Raw genomic sequence first — 19405 nt, forward strand, 5'->3', positions numbered from 1 at the left:
AGTTTTTGCCCATTCACTATGATATTGGCTGTGGGTTTGTCATAAATAGCTCTTATTATTTTGACATACGTTCCATCAATACTGAATTTATTGAGAGTTTTTAGCATGAAGGTCTGTTGAATTTTGTCAAAGGCCTTTTCTGCATCTATTGATGCTGAAAAAATAAAATGGATGAAATTCAGTATCTCTTTATGGTAAAAACAAAAAAAACAAAAAAAAAAACAAAAAAAAAAACACCTCTCAAAAACACTGGATACAGAAGGAACATATCTCAACATAATAAAAGCTATATATGACAGACCAACAACTAGTATCATCCTGAATGAGGAAAACGTTAAAGACTTTCCCCTAAGATTTGGAAGACAACAAAGATGTCCACTTTCACTACTGTTATTCAACATGGTTCTGGAAGTCCTAGCTCGAGCAATCAGAAAAAAGAAATGGCATCCAAATTCCAAAGGAAGAAGTCAAATTATCCTTGTTTGCAGACAATAAAATATTTTATTTGGAAAAATCTAAAGACTCCACCAAAAAACAAACTCTTCGAACTGATTTTAAAAAATTCAGTAGTCGCAGGATACAAAGTCAACATACAAAATTTAGTAGCATTTCTATATGCCAACATCAAACAATCTGAAAAATAAATCAAGGAAGTAATCTCATTTACAATATCTATAAATAAATTAAAATACCTAAGAATTAACTTAGCCAAAGAAGTGAAAGAACTCTATAATGCAAACTATAAAACATTAATGAAAATAAAACTATGAAACATTAATGAAAGAAATTGAAAAACTATAAACTATTAATGAAAGAAATTGGACACCAAACAAATGGAAAGAGAGCCCATGTTCATGGAGTGAAAAAATCAATATTGTTAAAATGTCCATACTACCCAAAGCAAGCTAGGAATTCAATGTAATCCTTTATCAAAATGCCAATGACATTTTTCACAGAAATAGAAAAAAAAATTCTAAAATTTATATGGAAACCCAAAATGCCCAGAACAACCAAAGCTGTCCGGAGCAAAAAGAACAAAACTAGAGTAATCACATTATCTGACTTCATATTGCTGAAAAAATAAAGTGGATGAAATTCAATATCCCTTCATGATTACCAAAAAAACTCTCAAAAAACTGGATACAGAAGGAACATACCTCAACATAATAAAAACCGTATATGACAGACCCACAACTAGTAGAGCTATAGTAACCAAAACAGCATGGTACTGGCATAAAAACAGACATATAGACCAATGGAACAGACTAGAGAACCCAGAAAAAATCTGTACAACTACAATGAATTCATTTTCAACAAAGGTGCAAAGAGTATACATTGGGGAAAGAACAGTGTCTTCAATAATGCTGAGAAAACTGGATCTCCATATGCAGAAGAAAAAAGCTAGACCCCTACCTCTCACCATGTACAAAATTCAAATCCAAATGGATTAAAGACTTAAATCTAAGACCTCAAACTGAAATTACTACAAGAAAACATTGGGAAAACTCTTAAGTCATTGAACTAAGCAAAGATTTCTTGAGTAATACCCCCAGAAGCACAGGCAACCAAAATAAAAATAGACAGATGAGATCACATCAAATTTAAAAGCCTCTGCACAGTGAAGGAAACAATCAACAAAAGGAAGAGACAACCCACAGAATTGTAGAAAATATTTGAAAACTATCCATCTGACAAGGGATTAACAACCAGAATAAATAAGTTGCTCCAATAACCTGATAGGAAAAAAAATTTAGTAATCTGATTTAAAAACGGGCAAAAGATCTGAATAGACATTACTCAAAAGAAGACATAAAAATGGCAAACAGTTGTATGAAAAGTGCTCAACATCATGGATTATCAGAGAAATGTAAATCAAAACTACAATGAGATGTCTTCTCACTCCAGTTAAAATGGCCTTTATCCAAAAGACAGGCAAGAACAAATGCTGGGCTGGGCACAGTGGCTCATGCCTATAATCTCAGCACTTTGAGAAGCCGAGGCAGGAAGATTTCTTAAGCCCAGGCATTCAAGACCAGCCTAGGCAACATGGCAAAACCCTGTCTACCAAAAAAAAAATTAGCCAGGCATGGAGGTGTGTGCCTGTGGTCCTAGCTACTGGGAAGACTGAGGTGGGAGGATCACCTGAACCTGGGAGTTCGAGGCTGCAGTGAGCTGTGATCATGTCACTGCACTCCAGCCTCTCTAGCCTGGGTGATAGAGTGATAGAGTGAGACCCTGTCTCAAATTTAAAAAAAAAAATTTGCTGGCAAGGATATGGAGAAAAGGGAACCCTCATACAATGTTGGTGGGAATGTAAACTAATACAAACACTATTGGAGAACAGTTTGGAGGTTCCTCAAAATCTAAAAATAGAGTTACCATATTATCCAGCAATCCCACTGCTAAGTATATACCCAAAGGAAATAAATCAGTGTATTGAAAAGATATTTGCACTCCCATATTTGTTGCAGCACTGTTCATAATAGCTAAGATTTGGAAGCAACCTGAGTGTCCGTCAATAGATGAAGGGATAAAGAAAATGTGGTACGTATACACAATGGAGTGCTATTCAGCCATTAAAAAAAAAATAAGATCCTGTCATTTGCAAAAACATGGATGGAAGTGGGGTCATTATGTTAGTGAAATAAGCCAGGTACAGAAATACAAACTTCACATGTTCTCACCCATTTGTAGAAGCTAAGAATTAAAACAATTGAACTCAAGGAGAAAGAGAAGAACACTGGTTACTAAAGGCTGAGAGGTAGGGTTGAGAGAAAAATGGGGATGGTTAATGGGTACCAAAGAATAGTTAGAATGATTTAGACCTAGTGTTTGATAGCACAACAGGTTGACTACGGTCAGTAATAATTTATTATACATTTAAAAATAACTAAACAACTATAATTGGATCATTTGTAGCACAAAGAAAGAATAAATGCTTGAGCTGAGGAATTCCCCATTTGCCCTGATGTGATTCTTATGCATCAAATGCCTGTATCAAAATATCTCATGTACTCCATAAATATATACACCTACTACTATGTACTCACAAAAATTAAAAATAAGAAATTTCTTAAACTAACATTTTATATAACATTTACACTTAATTCCATAAGTAGAAGTATGCCTCATATATAAAATATTACTTGGGACATTTATTACAAGACTATTTGCTTCTAGTTTTTAAAAAAGAAAAGATAACTATTTGAAATAAACGAATCACCAGGCATGGCCTGTGCCTGTAATTCCAGCTACTTGGGAGGCTGAGGTAGGAGAATCGCTTGAGCCCAGGAATTTGAGACCAGCCTGGGCAACATAGTGAGACCCCCAAATAATTGTTTTAAATTAAAAAAAAACTTTAAAAAATGAATTTAAAAACTCTGCTTACTTATAATGCTACTGTTGGCTAAAGAGGTTTGGCCTAGATTAGGAAGAAAATGTACATGTTCACACATCAGTAATTCAAGTTTGTGGAGGTATATAAAGTGATATGGGGGAAGAGAGTACACAGATTTTTTTTTTTTTAAGATAAACTTTTGCTGGCTTGGAGGCCTCCCCTGTTTTTTATATTATAGTTACAGTGATTCTCCATTACCTTGTTCTTATTTTAGAGATGAGAAAATATCTTTAGATGTAAAAGTACTTGCTCAAAATCACATAGAGTAAATAAGGTGTGGAAGGAGTAGGAGAAAAATGTACCAAAATGGTGAATGGTAGGAAAACCAGCATATTCCAGTGACCTAAGGCTTGTATTCCGCCTGGGAGTCTCTTCTGCAGAGTCTCAGAGGCCCATAAAATTTGACTTGTCCTCCTGGTGCCACGGAGGTATGAGAGGAGACAGTCTTCACAACCAGGTTTTGATTCTATCCTCCACCAAGTTGTCTCACTTTTTAGAAAACAAAGCTTTTTCCTATTACGGGTCTTTCTATCTTCTCAGTGCACACCCAAGAAAACCCATCTCAATAGACAGAAGCCCTCAATGTAACATTCCTGGGCTTTTGTTTTGTTTTGAGGGCAATGCTGGGGGAGTGCTTTCTTTTTGAGCTCAAGGCTACTGAGATACCTTGAGAAGCTCAGAAGAAAATATACTCTAATTTGGTCTTTCTCCAATTTTCAATTTGTGGGAAAATAGGTCCCTCTTTCTATGCAGTTTCTTATTTCTCCTTGAAGCAGATTTTGAAGAGAAATAATGCTGCTTCTTTTTTTAAATTTTTTTTACTGCACAACACTCCTTTATGTTTCTTCTTTGTCAGCAGAATGCATGCTAAGTGCAGAACTCTAGTGGCAACTGCATAGGAAGTGAAGTAAAAATTATAGTTTACAGTGTGAAATGGATGGCACAAGGCTTTTATCTTAATGTAAGCATATCCATAAGTGTAGCCTGGATTGAATTAAGAGGATACTGATGATGCAATCTTTACAGGAAGCTTCAGCTGAAATATATGGAGCTGTGAAATTACTAGGTTGCTTGAACCCAACATCTCCATCAACTAATGTTAGGTTTAAGTAATTTGTTTCAACCAATAAATATTCTCCTAGGTATTTTAATCTAATAATTTTTGCATAGTCTAGATATTCCTTTTAATTTGCTCATTTTTTTTTTTTTGCAAAGATTTAAACATTTCACATGACTTACACCCCCAGAAATGTGACTTTCTAGGTAACCCATAGAAGGGGTGTGTGTCTCATCCCTTGGCTTGCCCCTTATAGAAGACCTCTTCTTTCTTTATTTGAAGAGAAAGCTCAGAAACTCAGCTGGAATTCAAATGCCTCATTTAGAATCAATCTGATCACTTTACAGCCACATTTTGAATAAAGTTTTCTCCTATGCACCCAATGATATAAATTTCTGTCCTGGAAAGGGTGTGTGTTATCTGAGAAAATAGAAGGAGAGGAACCAATAATTAGATAAACTTTTATGAAAGAGAAAATATCATTATAAAGGCCACTAGCAAAATCCACTCCAAAAACAAACCAATTTTTTTTTTTTTTTTTTTTTGAGACAGAGTCTCGCTCTGTCGCCCAAGCCGGAGTGCAGTGGCCGGATCTCAGCTCACTGCAAGCTCCGCCTCCTGGGTTTATGCCATTCTCCTGCCTCAGCCTCCCGAGTAGCTGGGACTACAAGCGCCTGCCACCTCGCCCAGCTAGTTTTTTGTATTTTTTAGTAGAGACGGGGTTTCACCGTGTTAGCCAGGATGGTCTCGATCTCCTGACCTCGTGATCCGCCCGTCTCGGCCTCCCAAAGTGCTGGGATTACAGGCTTGAGCTACCGCGCCCGGCCCAAAATTTTTTAAACTATGTTTTTAAAAATACATATTAGGCTGGAAGTTAGCCAACCATCGTTAATGAGCTCAGTTATCACAAATAACACCCAATGACCCAAGGGCTTTGCATCATTATCTCCAATCTTGCAAGTTTGAACATCCAAATTCTCCCACTTAAATAACTCTGAGTTTATCTTTAAAATGTTAACCTATGAACTAGCAAAGCCTTCGCCAGTATCTTTGACCTCTGAAGTATTTCTTGAATAATCGATTTTACTCCTCTCAGAGACCAAATACCAAGACAGCTCTGGGTAATTGGTTATATGAGACCATCAAGATAACATGGACCTACATATATACCATATATATACACACACACCTCTATATATACCGTCCCCATATATATACCAATCAAAAAGCTGACATAAATGAGAGGTTGAATTTCATTGTGCTTTATGGTTATGAGAGTTGACTTTGCATTGGCAAGGAAAAAGAGCAGTTTAATAGTGGTTTTACATAATGTTCTATAGAAATGAAGAAATGTGCATTCCTGTAATCTGGAGATGGGATATTTATCTATTTTCTAGTTATTTTTCATGTAGTTCAACAGAATTCCTATTAATGATTTCTTAAAGGCAGTGAAACATCAATAAACAAGTATCTAGGATAAAGTTCTTTTATTTTACTTGTGTTTGTAAACTATTGCCTAGAAACCATCTGAAGTTACCTTTCCAACTCACTCTCTCAGTAAATACCTTGATTCAAATGTCTCATTGGTCCCTTCCCAATTGACAGTATATAAATTAACACTGCAGCCGTTCATTCTTTTAACTTGTTCTTTCCCAGCTGAGAGTAAACAAAGTTGATGCTATACAGCCATTCATTCCTCCTACTGCTCTCTTCCTAGTCGAGGCTAAACAAAGCTGACACTAAACAGTCATTAGCTATTACCTCTGCGAAGTCATCTTCTTCCCAGCCTTTCTTCTTCATCCTCCCACACACCCTCAGAAACACTCCTGAACACAGCTTTGACCCTCTTTTGACAATTCTGCATTTAGACCCTTCCAGTTCCTTCCACTCATTTCCCATTAGAATCTGAAAGGAGCTGTTGTCAGTCATTTCCCGTTGTTTTCATAAACTATTTGTTCTCCATATTAAGGCATTTAACTGTTTCATTCCAATTCTTTTACATTGGATTTAATTTATCTTAAATTGTAAATTTTTAAGAATTAGAAAGTAAGTGAAGAAATTATTTCAGGGATGATAATCTTCCTAAATCTCAGCCAAGGTCCACTCCCTCTCTCAGTCACCTGATTCACTAGAGATGAGTAGTATAAATCAACTCAGGCTTAGTTACTGCAGGCTTATTCTTTAAAGCCTGCATGTCTTGAACTGAAATCTCTGAGGACCAGGAGTTTCACTAACCTCACCTGCAGCCTCACCAACAGGCCCACTCTCCTGTTTCACTTACGCTAGCTTCTTCCTCCAGAGCAGAGCACCTTATGGCAAAAGGAGAGAGTTCCTTCTTGTTTCTAACTGAAGATGACTCTTCAGTGTAACTGTTATATTTTCTAACATTCTGCATGTTATTTTAATAAGTGGCCCTACCTTCTTAACATTTTTATAACTGTAATGAGCCATCTAACAACAAAACTGTTACTGGAATTACAGGAATTAATTTTTTTTTTTTTTTTAAAGATGGGGGTCTCACTCTGTCACCCAGACTGGAGTGTAGTGGCATGATCTCAGCTCACTGCAACCTCTGCCTCCCAGCTTCAAGCAATTCTCCTGCCTCAGCTTCCTAAGTAGCTGTGATTACAGGCATGCACCATCACATCCAGCTAATTTTTGTATTTTTAGTAGAGATGGGGTTTCACCATGTTGACCAGGCTGGTCTCAAACTCCTGACCTCAAGTGATCCACTCGCCTCAGCCTCCCAAAGCGCTGGGATTATAGGCATGAGCCACCATGCCTGACCAGGGATGATTTTTTCTTTTTACTGAAAAAATTATAGTTTCCATCAACTTTTTTGTTGCATTATGCATAAAATTATGCAAAATATACCACCTTGATTTCTCATCTCAAAGAACTCTGTTCTCCCTGAAAGAATGGTAAGTGTGCTATTTCCCTGAGCCACCTTCTTACCATTGGCTGGTAAGTTTTGATCACTGAATATGTCAGTTATATGTTATTTCTCATCCTCTGATTAGTACACTCTGACAGGATTTGTAAAAACATCATTTTGGTTTATACTGTAGTCATCTACCTTCGTTTGAATACTTTTGTTTTTGCTATATGCCAACAGATGGTTGAGGTTTACAGTGAAATCTAATGTGAACTTTAGAATTTGTACTAAAATAGACACACTGTTCAGGGGTTTCTCAGGTTCTTCCATCTCCATCAGATGCTTCTTACATCGAATAAAGAATAGTGAGAAAGAGTTGTTTTTCTAGACTGTCTTACAATAGCACTTTAAGGTAAAAAGTCTTTATGGGCATTTAAGAAGGAAATGCATAAACAAAGGTTTAAGAAAACTTCTGCTGAAGGATTGGGCTTGATAGGAATGAAGAAACTATGCTCTCTAACTGGAATGTTGTATAATCCACCTTTCTTAGAATTCCTTTTTCATTTATCAAAATACAACTCATTAAAAATCATGATATTTATATGGACTTCTCTTCGTGAAGCTGTTTTGGAGCTCTCCATGAAGATGCTCATAGTTTGGTTTTTAAAGAAAAACCTTATGGAAATTGAAGATTAGTTTTCTTTTTTTCTTTCTTTCTTCTTCTTTTTTTTTTTTTTTTTTGAGACAGTGTCTCACCCTTGTCACCCAGGCTGGAGTGCAGTGGTGCGATCTCGGCTCACTGCAACCTCTGCCTCCTGTGTTCAAGCAATTCTCCTGCCTCAGCCTCCTGAGTAGCTGGGATTACAGGCATGCGCCACCAAGCCCGGCTAATTTTTGTATTTTTACTAGAGATGGGGTTTCCCTATGTTGGCCAGGCTGGTCTCAATCTCCTGACCTCAGGTGATCCACTTGCCTCGGCCTCCCAAAGTGCTGGGATTACAGGCGTGAGCCACTGCACCCGGCAAGAAAATTAGTTTTCTCAACAAATTACCTTTCATTATAATTAGTATTAGCAGTGAACATCGTTGAATTCCTTATATTGATTTGTGTCTCTCATACTGATGAATGGATAACAATCAGATTGATTGTGGGAATAGAAGTGATTTGTTTGAAGATCATTGCACCCTTAGGAAACAAATATATGAACTTACAGAAGGCTAAAATATCTGTGATAATATTTGTGCTCATTTGTAATATAGACATAGAAAAATGTATGTTAGAACTGAAAGAGAGCATCCAGCTTAATCCCTTAATTTTATAGACGAGGACTCTGAGCCCAAAGATGAGTGGCTTCTTTAAGTTTATATAGATAATGAACATCAGACCCTAGGTCTTAATGATCCCACGTTCTGTGTTGCTTTCACCAAAATGCAACCAAAATATTTTAAAGTACTGCTGGAATTATATTTGAGCATACAGAAATGCCCATTTATTGACTGAAATCGAAACATTTCTATTTTTTTCTTTTTTAATATTATCAGGCTTACTTCTTTGAGAAGTCTATATTAATTTTCTTAGTTCTCTAGTGGTGCTATTAAATATCTTGGTTTCCAATACAATATCACATTGAAAGTACTTCATTTATACTTTGTGTCCAATCAATGGATAATAGCTTTTTTGTCCACAAGGCATCTAATTTCTGTTTTAGATTATAAATTCCTGGACAGCAAGATCATTGAAAATTTCCTATTTGGTACAGCTCATGTAAAGTGCACTTTGGGACCCTATTTAAAGAAAATGTATTAACATGCGGGCTACTTTTTTCAAGTTCTCATCTTATACAATGTCTTTGCACTCTGGGACAACCCTGTGTCTGTGTTCTGTGTGGCATATACTCCCTCTGGGCATTTGCTAAGTGATAGTCATGATATGGTTTCACTGTGTCCCCATCCAAATTTCATCTTTTTTTTTTTTTTTTTTTTTGAGACAGAGTCTCATGCTGTCGCCCCAGCTGGAGTCCAGTGGCACAATCTCGGTCACTGCAACCTCTGCCTCCCAGGTTCAAGTAATTCTCCTGCCTCAGCCTCCCAAGTAGCTGGGATTACAGGCATGCACCACCACGCCCAGCTGATTTTTGTATTTTTAGTAGAGATGGGGTTTCACCATGTTGGCCAGGCGGGTCTCAAACTCCTGACCTCAGGTGATCCACCTGCCTCGGCCTCCCAAAGTGCTGGGATTATAGGTGTGAGCCACCACACCTGGAACCAAATCTCATCTTGAATTGTGGTTCCCATAATCACAATTCAAGACGTGAGGGACCTGATGGGAGGTAACTGAATCATGAGGTGATTACCCCCATGCTGTTCTCATGATAGTGAGTAAGTTCTCATGAGATCTGATGGTTTTATAAGGAGTTTTGCCTCTTTGCTTGGCACTTCTCCTTCCTGCTGCCATGTGAAGAAGGACGTGTTTGCCTCCCCTTCCACCATAATTGTAAGTTTCCTGAGGCCTCCCCAGTCATGCTGCACTGTGTGTCAAATCAACCTCTTTCCTTTATAAATTACCCAGTCTCGGGTATGTCTCTATTAGCAGCATGAACTAATGCAGTCAGTATAATAGGAATTATTATTATTATAGTTCCATTCCATCTATTTCCTTTTACAAAGCCTGCTCTTCTACAAACTAGTTGAAGAAGCTGATCACATGGAAGGTATTTCATTTTTATATAGTCTTTAATGGTCTACTTTCAGTTCATCATAAAATTCAACCTAGTTATGGGATCTGAAAATTGGAAGAAACACTGAAAAGCAATCTCTGTGACTACCCTGGAAAAATATTTTAATAAAAGTTTGACAATCCTCAACAACCTCCTTCAACAAGTAACATAGGTTATAGCCACTAAAATTAGTTATTTTATATCTAGTATAAATCCTTATTATGGAAAAGGAATCCCGTGACTTATATTTATGTCTTCTATGGAAAGATTATTTAACAAAGTGTTATGGGTAGTATATATCATGAATAGGTAGAAAAAGAATTTCTGTTTTCTTAAGATCCATAAAGCCCAAGCATGGTGGCTCACGTCTGTAATCCTAGCACTTTGGTAGGCCAAGATGGGCAGATCACTTGAGGCCAGGAGTTTGAGACCACCCTGGGCAACATGGTGAAACCCCCTCTCTACTAAAAATACACAAATTAGCCAGGCACTGTGGCGTGGGCCTGTGGTTCCAGCTACTAGAAAGGCTAAGGTGGGAGGACTGTTTGAGACTGAGAAGTCAAGGCTGCAGTGAGCCCGGATCACGCCATTGCACTCCAGCCTGCATGACAAAGTGAGACTCTGTCTCCAAAAAAAAAAAAAAAAAAAAAAAAAAAAAGGATACAGCTAGAGACTAAATTAAGCCCTGTATTTGAATTCAGGAGCCACTCTTCTGGAAGCCAAGGCTTCCAGATTTTAGTCACTTCTGTTGGGCAGAGGCAAGTAAAACCTGACGGACAGTCTTACAGCTTGCCTGGGAACATTTGTGTCCCTATTTACCCTTCAAAGTGAATCATTCCCAAGGTTGACTTTAATTAATTCTGATGTAATTCACTTCCTTTCATTTAATAATTATTAAAAATTTCAGGGTAGGATGCAGTGGCTCACGCCTGTAATCCCAGCACTTTGGGGGCCAAGGCGGGATGATTGCTTGAGCCCAGGAATTTGAGACCAGCCTGGGCAACATAGTGAGACCCCGTCTCTACAGAAAATTTAAAAATTAGCCAGGCGTGGTGGCACGTGCCTCCCAACTACGTGGGGCACTGAGATGGGAAGATTGCTTGAGCCCAGAGCTCAAGCCCCTCGCCTTAGTCAAGGCTGCAGTGAGTTATGATCACGCCACTGCACTCCAGCCTGGATGACAGTATGAGACTCTATTAAAAAGAAAAATAAAACAAAGAAACAGGGCAAGCAAATACATATATGTTTTTTAAGGTAGTTATTAAAAGATTTTTTAAAAAATTGAGATAGGGTCTCACTTTGTCACCCAGGCTGGAGTGCAGTGGCACAATCTGGGCTCACTGCAGCCTCAACCTTCCAGGCTCAAGCCATCCTCCCAACTTAGCCCCCCAAGTAGCTGGAACCACAGGCTTGTGCCACCACACCCAGCTAATTTTTGTACTTTTTGTAGAGTTGGAGTTTCGCCATGTTACCCAGGCTGGTCTGGAACTCTTGGGCTCAAGCGATCTGCCCGCCTCAGCCTCCCAAAGTACTGGAATTACAGGCATGAGAAACTGCGCCCAGCCCCATAATCTTTATGGTACTCCTTTGCCAAAGAAGAATTATACTGAAAATTTAGATTTATACAGATTATACTGTTAATACATAGCTGGCAGTCCTGAGCTGGAAGCTCCCTTGTCATTCAGGAAATTTCCTAGGGAAATAACCTTCCTGATTCCATATTCCTGGGGGCAACACAATTGAAGATGGAGGGCCAGAAGAAATACTCAAGTCAGAATGCTGCACAGCATTCAGAGAAAATCTGGTTGGAGAGGAAAGCCATTTTCATAATTTAGAGAGCTTCCCCAGCTAGCCTGTAGGTGGGTGTGTTTAACAGAAGAAAGCAATGGGAACCCGCCTGTCAGCTAGCCTTTCGAGCTAATTAGCTCAGCATACAACAAAGATAAGTGAGCCTGGGAAGAGGGCCCCCTGAGGGGTCTTTAGATTCTGGGAAATGTCTGATTGGCAGATGTTAAAAGGGATTCTTTGGTAATCCAGTGCATCAATGAGCTGCAGAAATTCAGCCCAGGACTGCAAGAATTCAGGCATGAGGACACTCTGCACAGGAGGCTCACACAGGCAGACCCAAGATGGACAGAACCTTGGAATCTCTGAGACACATCATTGCCCAGGTCTTGCCTCACAGAGATCCGTCTCTAGTCTTCAAAGACTGTAAGTACTGAAGGGGGAAAAGTTTTTTGACTTTTTAGAAAATAGTCCTAAACGTCAAGTCACATCCTATTTAAGTAAGATTTCTCCTAAATCTCTGCAGTCGTATGCTGTGTTCTAAGTGATATTTTAACTTGTTCCTGACTTCAGTCGGAAGAACGATTTCATTTCACCTACAGGCATTAGGCGCTGGGTTATTCTGTCAGTGATACATCTTGCTAACTATTTGGAAGTCTCTTCTATAATCCAAGACCTGCCTAAGACCTAATGAACTTTTTCTGATGCTTTTAAAGTAAAGCAAAACTGATTGGTGCTGAGATTAAACCTAAAAATAACTTGGAAATGATACTAAAATATATCATTATTTGTTAACCTGTTTAATACCCCACAGCACATATTAGTTATGTTAATTCCAGTATCGTGTTTGTCTGAAAATTTTTGTTGCAAACCAGAATTAACAGTAAATCACCGCTGAGCTTTTAAATTTTGATAACAGATTATAATGCTTTAGTTAAAAGGCCAATAAAATGAGATGCCTCCCAACCTCAGCAACACTCACTGTGGGGACCCCACACCCCACCACCACCAATTTATACAGCAAGGCAAAGTTATTTTAAAATCTTTTTTTAAAATGATTTAAAAATAATTCAATCAAGATTTCCAATTCTAGCAATACTATTAAACCATTTGTTATATAACTTCGTTTCTGGAACCAATTTGATTTCCTGCTGCTGCAAAACAGACTATCTTCATGTTGTATCTTATCTACAGTGGGTTTCATATTACAAAGGGCTTCTGAAATAGAACTTTGCTATGGAACTTCCCAAAAGGTAAAATGCATATGGATTTTTTTTTTTAACTTCAATAGGTTGCAGCTTTCCTCTTTGTGAATCTAGTTATGTTTGTCTCCATCAAAACATCAATGGTTTGAATTTTTGCTTTCTGATTGCTGAATAATGTTCCTTTCCAGATGTCCTCTTAGCTTAGATTTCTCATATGTTGAAGAAAGAGGAATGTTAGGCCATTTAATTCTATAAATTTTTCCTCTTAGATGTTAAATTGTAACCAATCTGTCCTTTAAGGCATAAAGTGAAAGCCTTTTCTTTCTCTCTCTCTCTCTTTTTAAATATTGTCTTTAAGCATTTGCCAATAACTATGTTAGATCTAATAAAAATCACTCTCTCCACTACTCTAGCCTGGAGTCTATTCAGGTTTGTTATATTTTTTAAGCAAAAAGGGAAGGAAAGAATGTCTGTCTCCTACAATAGAACTGAATTCACTAGTGCGGGATAAAAGGGCTCTTGGGCTGCCCAAGCTTTGGATAAATTGTATAGGACCAGGGTTCTTATGCTGAGGGTTTAAATAGGGGAAGCAGTTAAACAAATAGAGGGACATTTTTCACTGGCTCATTGAAAAACTTAATAAGTTCAAATGTGAAATTGTATAGCTCATTTTTAGATGAACTAAATTGCTGTGATTGTTTACAGTTTAGAAGAGAAGATAGACTAGAAAAAGGATTACAATAAAGCATACATTAAGTTCTGTCACCCAGGACTTCACAGGACTTCTTTCATATGGGAGAACAAATAAGTGTCCTGTTTTATATATTTCATTCATTAACACAGAACCTAAATTTGATCAGAGAACATTTCCTGTTTACCCTAGAATGGACTGCTACTCTGCAACTGCTTGCATGGCTTAATAGACGTGAATATTAAACTGCCGATTCTCTCCCTTCTTTTCTAATCTGCAAAATGACTAAATGACAGTAAGCCAAATGGCACATTTCTGTACCAGGAGTTTTCCTAACTGTAAAACATCCAATCACTTACCAATCTCGTGGAATAAGTGGGAATGGGCTTGCTTACTTTCTGGGACAGGACATCAAAAGTCTGTCTGGAGCCTATGCCATTGCCCTGGCAAGCTGTAGGTGCTGCACACGCCAGAGTTTGGCATATGGACCCATTTTCGTTGGCATACCCATAAGTTGCTGCCACCACACTCCTATTGGCAGCCTGTAAAAAGCTGCCACCAGCCTTGAATGGCAGGTTCTGAGCAGTCCCCTCTCCTCCTAGTCACTCCTAGCTCCTCCTCCACTCTAACCCGCTCCAAGCTCTTTCTGCCAGAAGGAAAGAGAGGAGCACTTGAGCACATCACTGCCAATTCCTTAAGAAAAATTGCTACCTTACTTTCCTACAAGATGAAAGCTGATCCAAGAATTTTTAAAACCCAGCCCCGTTGAACAAAAGAGCACACACACACAAACACACAAACATACACACATGCACACACAAAACACTTAAATTTTTTCTAAATTTCAATCCCATGAATGCAAACACAGTTTTTTCTCTCTTCACTCTTTGGTTATACATAATGCAGGGAGTGTAAATGATCATGCAATTCATTTATTGCCCTCAGTTGGCTTTTGATTTGCTTAAAAACAAGCAACAGTAACTGAATTTTCTCGTCAAGAGAAAGCACCCAGAGAGTTTTCTGGTCTGAAACAGAGGCACATGGGAATAGTTACGTTCATTTAAAGAAATAAAATTCAAATGCTTTCTCAGACAAGGAAGCTCTTCAAATGGTATTTTGCAATACATTAAACCTGTCATTTTATTTTATACAAGGCATTCATCTGGCAATAGTTGTGATTTGTTTTTTTTTTATTTTCTCTTCTAGAAGGAAATAAATTCCATAACACTTTTTTTTCTTTTCCCTATTTCACATTTCATATGAAAAATAATGGAAAGAGGTTTCAAATAAAGTGGACTCCCAATTTGAAATTTGTTCATCTAAGCTGACACTGGACTGTTCTTCCCTGCATAAATGTCTCTCTTTTAAAACAAGTAGCACTGGAAGTCTCCACACTACCAGGCAGAATCTCTGCAAAGTATGTCTTGTCTCCATGTTGCCTTCCATTCTTGGCTTTGTGCAATATCCAATTTTGTTTCATGTGTCATGCATCACAACCAAAGCTGAGCTATCCTAAAAGCAGCCCCTGTCTGCTCTTTTGAAGAAGTGTTTGAACTTACTACTCGTTTGCCGCTGTTTGACAATTCCTTGCGTACCTTCTCAAAAGAAATCACCATATGACTTCAAGATAGCTATGCTTTCAGATCCTAATCTGAATGTTAACTCTTCATATTACAAGAGCAGAATACATTTATCTGACATCTTTGGGCTCTTCCTTCAACCATTTAATAGTAAGGTTAAGATGTCAAGTCCTCATCATGTGCTAGGTACTGTACTAGAAACATTTATTCTTCATAGTAAGCTAGCAATGTAGGTACTATTGTTGTTAGAGGTGAGGAAACTGAGGCACGTGGCAGTTAAAATGACTTGCTCAAGATCACACAGCTAGTATGTGATACAGCCAGGAATCAAATTCTCTCTTCTAACTCCTCACCTTGAAACACTATGAGACGTTGCCTCTCACAAGTGCTAGTTACCATGTCATTAGTGTTGTAATACCAGTACAGGTTGAGTATGCCTTACCTGAAATGCTTGGGACCAGAAGTGTTATAGATTTCAGATTATTTTTGGATTTCAGAACATTTGCATTATATATACTTTAGCACCCCAAATCTGAAAATCTGAAATCTGAAATGCTTCAGTGAACATTTCCTTGGAGTCTCATGTCAGCAATTAAATGTTCTGGATTTTGGAACATTTTGGATTTTAGGTTTTTGGATTTGGGATGCTTGACTTTATCTGTTAGGAAAACAGAGGGGAGAAAAAGGAACTCTACTAGGAGCATAGAGGGAGTCCATTAAATAATCACATTTGAACAGAAGTGTGACAAGAAAGTGGAGAGGGGAAGATTTTTTTTTTTTTTTTTTTTTTTTGAGACGGAGTCTCGCTCTGTCACCCAGGCTGGAGTGCAGTGGCGCGATCTCAGCTCACTGCAAGCTCCGCCTCCCAGGTTCACGCCATTCTCCTGCCTCAGCCTCCTGAGTAGCTGGGACTACAGGCGCCCGCCGCCACGCCCGGCTAATTTCTTTTTTTTTTTTTTTTGTATTTTTAGTAGATACGGGGTTTCACCATGTTAGCCAGGATGGTCTCATCTCCTGACCTCGTGATCCGCCCGCCTCGGCCTCCCAAAGTGCTGGGATTACAGGCATGAGCCACCGCGCCCGGCCAAGGGCAAGATAATTTTTGATGAGATAGCACAGCTTGTCCAAAGACAAATTGGGCAATACAAGAACCATGTGGTGGGGGAGGCAGAGACAGACTGAGGAGGCAGGTTGGGTCATGCTGACATGCCAACAATAGGGAGCCATTGGAGTTAACAGTGACCCTCAATTAGTTCTGGAAGTTTATGGCCTTATGTTGCATTGGGGAAAAGTTTATATTGACATTGGTTGGAGGTACACATCCGGATACCTAAGTTAGGGAAAACTGCAGCTTTTTCTTAGCAAGAAACCGTTTGCCAACTCAGATAAGATGCAAGATTTGTGAATGTCAAACATGCCTATGGGGAGAAACCACTTTCACTGACTGAAGGCCAAAATCAGGGCAAACTTTCTCAAAAAGATTGTTTAAAAAGTATCTTCATTGTCACTGTAGCCATGAGAATGAGTTGGTTTCTAGCATTGACTTATGAAGTGACGTGTAAGATTTCACTGGTATTTTTTCCCAAATTTTATAATGAAAAAGTAAGATGGATCCTTTAGTAAGCGTTGAAAAATTGGAAGCAAATTTCTCACATATTTGAGGTGCATTAACTCTTCCATTTGGGAGAACATTTTTCTGCATGAAAGATTTTATTTATATCAGATAGGTGAATACTTTACTTCAAAGAGTACGTTTTTTACCCTTTGGAAAAACTGGACCAGACTACAGGGCTATTAAAAACATCTTAGTAATCATGAATCTAGCTATATGCAGCATGAGAGAGCAAGAATCCTCAGGAGTCAAGTACTTTATCCACCCCATGCTTTTTAGTACAGTTACATGAAATCAATAAATTTGCTGATAAATTTATAGTTTTCACATTTCACAGAAAGGAATGGAGTAGGATGTAAAGGCTAAAGATTATTGTGTAGTAAAATCCCTATACATATTGCATTGCATTCCACCACCCCTGAAAAAATACAGTTTAAAACCACAAAAAACCAGCCAAACAAAAATAAACCCTATAGTGCTTGGTAGCTTATTTTAAAATAATGAGTGCATCTTAATTACAGTAATTTGAACTCTGCTAATTTTAGCATCTAAACTATGGATGTCTGTCTGAAGCCTATTCAAATGCGAATTTTACTTGATTTATTATAGGGCCTATTTTTATTTGAATCTATACTAAGGGAAAAATGTAAATTTTAGTACAACTATCAATGGCATAAGAGCTGGTTCTTTTTCTTTTTTCAGTAAATATACATTTGACAGAGTTTACAGTCAAATGTGTAAAAGTCTCAACCCCAGAAGACAGGTTTTTAAAGTGGAAAAAATAGGTAGCTTCTTGATCACTTTATGGCCATATCTGTCCTAGTACATTTATTTATCATAGATAAGTGAGATTTAACAGATCAAAATCAAATATGACAGACATCTGTTCTGCGAGATCAAATCCGGGATCTCTTCACTGACTGCTCTCCCATCTCACCAGAGGTTTTTGGTGGTGGTTGGTGTTGTTTTTAACAGTTAAGATTTGTTAGTCTGAACTCAATTTTAACAACTTCTGAAACTCATGTGTTAAGTTACAGCCCATAATAAGATACAGATGCATAAGGTTGAGTTTCTAAGTTATGATCTTCTGTTTAAATGACACGGTTTTACTGATTATGTGCTACAGATTGATTTAAGAAATGTAAGACAACTTTAGAAGCCTTTCATAAAAGAATCTTCTTTTTGTAATACATTTCATATTGATGTTTTAACCCCAAAAGCTCTTACTTCTTTACCTCCATGCTCAAATGCCCATATAAGTTTAGTCTGTCAAGGTAGTTAAAACATTTATATTTTAAAAGAAAAAGAAAAAAAAAGAATCCCATTGAAAGATTAATATTGACAAAATAGACAATTATTACACTCCCCATAATTCTTTATATTTTTTTCTCTGGTGTCCATGAAATGTTTGAATTATGGTTTTGCTTTTTTTTTCCTCCTGCGATGATAATCAGTTGATTCCTATTTTGATCTCATCCCATTAAGCAGCTGTGAGAAACCATCATTTAGTCACCACTCCTTTGGCACTTATGGCCTGTGCTATTTAGTTTACATTTCCCTCATGTGGCTCTGTACAAAGTGTTACAGCTTCACTGGGGTGTTTTTGTCCACACCTAAGTTGTAAGTTCCAGGAGGGCAGAGCTGTACCTTGTACTTTCCTGTAACCCCCAGGTACCTCACACAGGGACACACACCTAGCAGGTACACAATCAGACATTTTTGGATTGCCAATTGGTTGATTTTTCTTCCTCAAATAAAGGGGGGATGATTCTCCCCATTGTCAGGTGTTCTCCTTTACGATGAAATAAACTGTGTCAAGACCCTTTTAAGCCATTTATCCTCTGACTCCATTATCACAGGCTAATTACATGCAGGGTTAAGTTGATAGCCAGATGAAAGAGAACAGAGCATCAAGAAAGTCAGGGCTCCAAAGACAAACACACCCGCTCGGCTAGAGCTCTGCCGTGGGTTGGCCCTATCACACTCTCTCAGAATCATTCCATATGCCATGTTGGCACAATGGCTTAAATTGCCCATCCTTACATTCATCCACTGGATCTTCCCCCAACTGTGAGTCACCAAAGCCATGCATGCACCATGCTCTTTAGAGCCAAACTCTGTGCCTTGTACATAGACCTTCGTTAAATAGCTGTGGCAGGATCTTGAGCATTCTTATAATGATTGTTTCCAGGGAAGGAAGATGCATTATACAAAGCTACATTTACACTTATTTGACCATTTTGACTAAGAAGAACTGATCAGCAGAGCAACCAGCATGACTAATCCTTTATTGGTTGTCTAAAATCATTGGTCCTCTAAAGTCTTTTTTAAATACAGTGCAATGTCATTATCCAATAGAATGTGAGAAAGATATGTACTTTCTGATTGGATAAATAGGGTACATCGGGCTTCTATTTTATGCAGTTTTTGAGATTGGATGACATCATCTGACCCAATGTGCACATATAAACCACACATGTGAAATCA

At 38.0% G+C, this 19405-nt stretch overlaps 1 protein-coding gene across 1 annotated transcript in view; it reads left to right on the forward strand.

The window, feature by feature from the left end:
* Window positions 1–11878: 11878 nt before the first annotated feature.
* The window catches only part of LIX1 (Lix1 homolog (chicken)), a 50910-nt gene continuing 43383 nt past the window's right edge, over window positions 11879–19405 (forward strand). The window contains exon 1 of the mRNA XM_011989409.1: window positions 11879–12256. Coding sequence (XP_011844799.1) covers window positions 12175–12256 — 82 coding nt within the window. The 5' untranslated portion in view covers window positions 11879–12174. The remainder of the gene's footprint in view (window positions 12257–19405) is intronic.

The sequence above is a fragment of the Mandrillus leucophaeus genome, unplaced genomic scaffold, assembly GCF_000951045.1.
Source record: "Mandrillus leucophaeus isolate KB7577 unplaced genomic scaffold, Mleu.le_1.0 Scaffold353, whole genome shotgun sequence".
Classification (NCBI taxonomy): Eukaryota; Metazoa; Chordata; class Mammalia; order Primates; family Cercopithecidae; genus Mandrillus; species Mandrillus leucophaeus.